Raw genomic sequence first — 6801 nt, 5'->3', positions numbered from 1 at the left:
CCCGTGCCGGCAGCAGGTCCCGGGGCTGGGCCTCGGGCTGCCCAGCGGGGCGGGGGGAGGTCCCGCCGCCGCCCTGCTGCCACCCCAGCTACCCCACGCCGGCACGGCGACCCGCACGGGGACTCGGTGTGTTTGCAGTTTCCCTTCAAACGTGTGAGCAGTTCGAAACCGGCGAGCTGCGCCTGGAGAGGCCGAGCGGCTGCTTCGCCTTTCTGGCGTTTAACCGCCGTTCGACACGGGCGTTAGCGCGGTACCCGGGGGCCACGCTGCGGCTCACGCAAGGGCGCGGGCGGCGGCGCCTACCAGGCCCGCCCGCAGGCTGCGCCGGGCCCCGCCGCCTCCCCCGCTGGGCTGTCCGGCCAGCGGGCCCGCCCGGGCGGCGGCTGTCACCGGCCGGGCCGGCCGGGGGCGCGGCCTACGCCCGCCTCAGCCCCGCCCGCCGCCGCCGCGCTGGGACGGCCCCGCGCCTTCCGCTCGTGCCCCGGGGTGGGGCGGGGCGGGAGGCTCGGCGGGCGCCGCCGCGCGGGGCGGGGCGGGCGGGGGAGGCAGGTGGCGCGGAGGGCGCTTTGTAAGGGGGCGGGCGGCGGTGGCGCGGGCAGGCGCTGCTCTCGCCCCTCCTCCTCCTCCGCCTCTTCGTACTCGGCCGCTGCTGCTGCCGCCTCCTCCTCCTTCTCCTCCCCTCCTCCTCGTAGTGCGGTGGTGGCGGGCAGGCTCCGGCCGCGGCCCCGCAGCTCCCCGCCGAAGCGGCGCGGCCTCCGCTCCCCCCTCCGCTGGGTCCGCTGCCCAGCGCCGGCGCGATGTCGGGCGGCGCAGCAGGCACCCCCAAGCCTCTCCCGTCCTCCGGGCCCAAGTCGCTGCGGGAGATGCCGCATCCCCTGGCCCCGTCCAGCAGCGAGGAGATGGGGCCGGCGCTCACCCCCAGCCCCGACCTGCTTCTGCCCCGCAGCATCGCCGACAAGGTACGGCCCGAGGAGGGGGCGCGGCATTTGGGGGGGTGTCGCTGCTTCTGAAGGGGAGCACGGAGGGGAGGGAGAAGGGCTGTGCGACTGTTTCCCGCCACGTCCGGGCTGCCTCCCAGGCTCGCCGCGGGAAATGGAGCCCTGGGGTGCTGCTGACATCCATCGCAAGAGCCTGCGGCTGCTCGAGGAGGGGCGGGGGGAGAAGGCACCCGGTGTGGGGTCTGCGGGCACGGTGTCTCTCCCTGCGAGGGAGGGGCCGGGACGCCGGTGCACCCGCTCACACCGGCTGGGTGCGAGGGGTAAGGCTTCGCTGGCCGTCTCCCTTCCCGCGGGCTCGTACCCGTGCGGATGGGTCCGAGTGCTTCAGGAATTACTGCAACTCCCTTGCCATCTCCTTCCTGTCTCCCTCACGGGGAAGGCTTGGAGCTGCCGCTGTTTCCTTACTACTGAGCTTGCCATCAACTTGTCTGTGACTGTTCTTCCCAGACCCGAGCTCCTGCTCGCTTCCTCACGTTGGTGCGATATGGAAAGGATGCTGTTGCAGCAGTTTCTGTGCCTGCTTTTCCTTACCTGGCTCTGGCACGTGCCCACCGGACACCAGCGGGCTTTGTAAAGTGCCTTGCCCATGTGTGGGCCTTGGGTGTGATAATCCCTGAATATTACCGCAGCGGCAGTGCTGCACTGCTGATATGTTAAGTACTCTTTCAGGGACATAGTATCTCTGTGGGCAGACTTCCTGAAATGTTTTAAGGTAGGATTTCCTGGAAGCAAGGGTTGCAAAGGGTGAGACTGGTTTGGAACTTTATAATAAGCAGTTCTGGGCTGGCTGGTGCTTGTGCAGGGTGTTACAGAGCTGCTGGTGGCAGGAGGTGCTTCCTATGGCTGTTGTCCAGGGGAGCGTGGAGCTGCTCCAGGGCAGGACAGATCTGCTAGCCTCCAAAAGCTTTGGGGCTGCCAGCGCTATCTGGTCTGATACACTCCCGTGCTCTAGGGGAATGAGTCAAGGTAGTCTGGCCTCTTCCATGTGTCACCTTCTCTTGCCTTGTAACTGTGCTGTACAGATTTAGTACTTGTTCCTGCCCATGTAAGGAGCCCTCTCTTTAAATGTTTGCCCACTGTTGCTCAAGTGAGAAGCCAGGCTTACCTTCCCTCTGGGATCAAATACCTTCATCTAAGAAAGTTGTCAAAGAGTTGATGGCCCTCCAAGACAAGGGGGTATGTGACTAAGGTTGGAGTAGGACTTGTAGAGTTCTTCTGTCTATGATACAGGTTGGTCAGACAGCAGCCTAGTTAGATTGGATTTACTCATGTATCAATAGCAGAGTTGGCAGCTGCCTTTGGGGGTCTTCTCGCAGCTCAGGAGTGCGGTGGGGGTACTGTACCCATCCTGTTAGTGCTGCCTATCCACACCGCTGTGTGGCAGGTGAGAAGCTCTGTTCTGAGGAGTAGCACACACCCTGTAACTTCTTTGCTTAGCTGTATTTTTTTTTTTTTTTTTGCTTTTGGAGCACAAGCAAGCTCCTCTCTGCTTTCCTGTTTTGAGGTGTCTGAGTGTATCAGCATCCCCGATAACATAGGAACAGAAATACCTCTCTAGCCTTGGGCTGTGGTCAGCTAACTTCTTGCCAGTAGGGAAGTCCCTGCCCAGTTTTTCCACCAGCAGCACAGGTGAAATTCATCTTCTAGTACCTGTATGTAGTATTGGCCTGTTCTAGGCACTTGGCGGTACAGGAGTACTGTAAAGGGGGCTGAATTAAGTGGGTTTTAGACTTGAGAGCAGTTCTGTGGTTGACCTGGAAATGACACTAGGATAATGAGCCTTGATGAATAAAATGATTTCCAGTAGGAAGAGAGCAGCATGCTTTCTTTTTTTCTTTCTAGCTGAATTAGCAGAAAAAGCCCAACATCTGATCCTCCTGATGTCCAGCAGTTCTACTCTGAGGGATGTCCCTTCTTCCACTTAATACCTGATGCACTGGCAAGAAAAAAATAAGTTTACTTCTTTACCACCTCAGGAAAAAACTTCAGCAAACAGATGGGTGTTTCTAGCTTTAAGGCAGTAGTAAACTTCAACTGTTTGCACTGTGTATTGAGTGTTCTGGGGAATGAGTATGGTTAAGTGGAGATGAATAGGTAAAACCACCATTTCGGTGGTTAGTATGTTTCTCGGTCTTAATCTCTGGTGGTGGGTGATTAATCTTTTGAAAGGCTGGCTTACTGTCAGCTACCAGTGTGTGGATAGCTCTGATAGCTGGCTAACAGAGGGAGGTCGGAGTCAAGTCTGACTCCTGGGCTTAAAAGCTCTGCAGCTGTGCTTTATTGATAATAGGAGCTATGCTCATCTGCTCTCTCCAGAGTGGCCAAGAGCCTGGTGGAGATTGACATTGGAGGAGAAGTTTGGATCAAAAAGTCTTCTGCTTCAAAGTGGCTCTGAGTCACCAGGCTTCTCTTAAGGACCCATTGTTCATAACCAGGCCTGTACTAGGACATCCCTCTGGCAGAGAGTTAGTGCCAATGGCTGACCCATCATTGTGAAGTGGACAACTTGCTTTTTCTGGTTTCTTACCTGCGGTGAGTGAATACTTCCTAAATGCTGCTGCAAGGTAAAAGTACCTAAGACTGAAATCCTCTGAGGGGAAAAAGTGCAGAAGTAAGGGATGATGTCTGCCCATAAAGCAGTGCTTCAATTTCCACTGCCACAGATGTGCAGCCTGAAGTGGCTAAACTTCTGCCTTCAGTGCTTTGCATACTTTCCTTGCTTTTTTTGGAGCTGCTGAGTAAGAACACTACTTTATCCTGAGTCAGAGGAACCTTGAGTGTGGGAACATTGCCTGTGTGTGTCCTGTTGGTTTTTGATTCAAACGTGGGAGTAACCTAGTAGCTTAGAACCTGTCTAACTCTGAAGTCTCAAACCCTTGGCTGCTCTTTTAAGAACAGTGGCTAATGCTACTAGAGCAGTAGGTCACTGGAAAGGGAAGGAAGACCTTCTGTGCTGTTTTCTGTGGCTTCCTTTGTTCTAAGGCCGTTTAAATAGATGAGTCTCAAGTTTTCTGTATCTTATGAAGAGGGCTGCAGAGTTTTCATTGTCTGAAAGAGTGTCTTCATCCTCACTAGTAGGAGAGAGCTGTTTTAGGAGCCAGGAAACATTGACTTCTGAGCAGCATCTAACTTCTTAAATGAAATGGATGTTTCTGGCTAAGTACTTGGCTTTCACGGTGATTCTGCAGCAAATATTAAATACTCGAGTTGTAGATTCATGTCTCTGAAGCATTTCTGTATTGCCTGGGTCTTTCTATAAAAAACCTTCTGTTTCTCTCAAGTCTAATTGCAAACATTGTTTGTTCTGATATCTGACCACCGTCAGCTTTTTTGAGCTTATTCTCCCTTTACACTTGCTATATCCTCCAAATAAGCAGACAGCTAAGGCTGAACCGAAGTAGTACTGACACCCCCCCCCCCCTTTTTTTTTTTTTGCCATCAGGTAAGAGGGAAACAGTCCCACAGAATGCATGGCAGGGTCCACTGCAGATTTAGCTATAAAACTGAGTTCTTCCTCTCTTACAGAGCTTTTGGAAGGCATGCAAACTAATTGAGATCTGCTTTTCAGAGCAGATCTCTGCAGAGGAAGGTAAGACAAATGGGGAAGTGTCAGTGTGAGGGGTTTTTTCCTCTCCTTTTCCTTTAAAAAAGTAAGTTCTGCTTGCACGTGACTACTTGACTCCACTAGTTTGTCATGTTAGATAGCAAATCTGGTGTGTGCACTAGGGTAGATACTTTGACAATGAGGAGAAAAGGGATTATTAACGAGTTCAGAGCAGAGGTGAGAAGCAGATGATATTCTGCTGTGTGATTGTACCCAAATGGTTGTAGGAGTATGATAAAACTCGGATGCAGCCCCACTGTGGCTGTACAGATTTAATAGCATGCTGCTAAGTGTTGGGAGTACCAGGCTTCACAGAGTTATAAAGTGTTCTGTATGTCTTGCTCCTGTTCTCCTCTAGTTGTGGTCCTTGTGGTCCCTCTAGACTTGCTGTGAGACTGCCTTCCGAACAAGGTGATGCTGGCTGTTCTTGCTATTGTTCAGCCTTGAGACTGGCAGCTATCTGATGGGATCCTGACTCTCCGTACGGGTTTCTTACCTATCACTCCAAAAATTTTCATATCCCACCTGTCCTAGGGCTTAGATTCCCTTGTCCACTTGCAGACATCTCTGACTACCAGGTACTGTACTTCGGGCCAGCTACCTATAACCTGTTCAGCTTTTCTTTGAAGATGTGCATGCTTTCTGTTTGGCTCTGTTAACACTAGACAGCTGAAGTGAGGTTCAAGGCTCTTCTATAGGTAGTATGTCAAGCAGAGTTGATGTAGAATACCAGGCTTGCAATGAATGCATAGTTTGAATTTGCTGACTCATGGAGATGGACATTAAAACTACTGCGAACTTCTGGTTACTAACTGAAAACTACTCCTTGCATGTGATTCCTTACTCATCTGCTTCCAAGCTACCACCCTGGTGAACCCTTAGGCCTGTATTAGCACCTGATCGAGTGAAAATAACTTGATGTGTTTGCTAGAGTGCTGTTACTTAGCACTCATGTTCTGGAAGTGAGCCTAGTGGCTCTTCAACAAAAAAATGTATTGAGAGTCTGGAGCTCCACTTCCAGCCTCCTTGGTTGCTAGTTTATAATTATTGCTTTTAACTTCATCCACCCACAGATGAAACCAGTTTGCAGTATAATCTGAAAGTTTAAAATAGATCTGCCTGAGCTTCTACGAACATCTTCCTTCTCTGACTAAAGGAGAACTGTTAGACCAGCAGCATGTATGGCTTTTAAAGCAAGCTGGAGGTAAATTCTCAGTCCTGGGAGAGACAAGAGGACTACAGAGTTGGGTAGTGAAGCTAGTGACCTTGTGAAACAGTGTCAGTATGGATCAATTGATCTTGGTTCTAATCTACAAGAACACAAAAACTGACAATAGCAGAGTTGAGGCTGGAAGGCACCTCTGGGTATTTTCTAGTCCAACCCCTTGGCTCAGAGCAGAGTTAGCTAGAGCAGGCTGCCTAGGATGCTGTGAAGATGGTTTTTGAGTGTCTCTGGGCAACCTATTCTGCATCCAGTCACTTGCAAAGTAAGATTCCTTTCTCATCTTCAAGTGAATGTTCCAATATTTCAATTTGTGCCCACTGTCTCTTGTTCTGTTGTTGGATCCACTGAAAAGAGTGTCATCACCTTCTCTACACTCTCCTATCATGTATTTATCCATATTGGTAAGATCCCCTGAGCATTCTCCTCAACAGGCTGTTGACCTTTGCCCTGAGCTATACCTTTTGTTTGCTCATGGTCAGCTTTTCCATCAGTATCTGTTGTGTGGTCGTGTTTCTTTGTGTGTTTTTTTTCCTTTCTGCCAAGCTGCTTTTCAACTGGTCAGCCACCATCACATACTATACGTGGCTATTACTGCCAGGTGCAGGACTTTGCATTTCTTTGTGATGGATTTCATAAGGTACCTGTCAGCCCATCTCTACAGCCTTTTGAGGTCTCTCTGAATGACAGCACAACCATCTAATATATCAAACACTACCCAGTTCTGTACTCTCAGCACAGCTGCTGAGGATGTACCCTGTCTCATCATTTATATCATTAATGTGGGTATTAAATAGTAGTGGCCCTACTACTGCCTGCTGTTGTACTCTACTAATGACTACCCTTTGAGTGCAGCAGTTCTGCAAGTTTTCAGTCAGCTTTGCTGTACATCTGCCTAACTTGTACCTCATCAGCTTGTCTAGAAGGGTGTTATGGGAGACAGCGTTGAGATGGACCACATCGAAGCTCTCCTTTTG

The 6801-nt window shown here is 51.4% G+C and overlaps 1 protein-coding gene across 1 annotated transcript in view; it reads left to right on the top strand.

Annotated features, from left to right (window-relative positions):
• The first annotated feature begins 578 nt into the window (after positions 1-578).
• SNX30 (sorting nexin family member 30) overlaps positions 579-6801 on the top strand; it is a 45417-nt gene continuing 39194 nt past the window's right edge. Inside the window, exon 1 of the mRNA XM_056324999.1 lies at positions 579-959. Coding sequence (XP_056180974.1) covers positions 798-959 — 162 coding nt within the window. The 5' untranslated portion in view covers positions 579-797. The remainder of the gene's footprint in view (positions 960-6801) is intronic.

Source organism: Falco biarmicus, chromosome Z (genome assembly GCF_023638135.1).
Source record: "Falco biarmicus isolate bFalBia1 chromosome Z, bFalBia1.pri, whole genome shotgun sequence".
Taxonomy (NCBI): domain Eukaryota; kingdom Metazoa; phylum Chordata; class Aves; order Falconiformes; family Falconidae; genus Falco; species Falco biarmicus.
The sequence above is the reverse complement of the archived record's forward strand: the minus strand, read 5'-3'. Positions and strand labels throughout refer to the sequence as shown.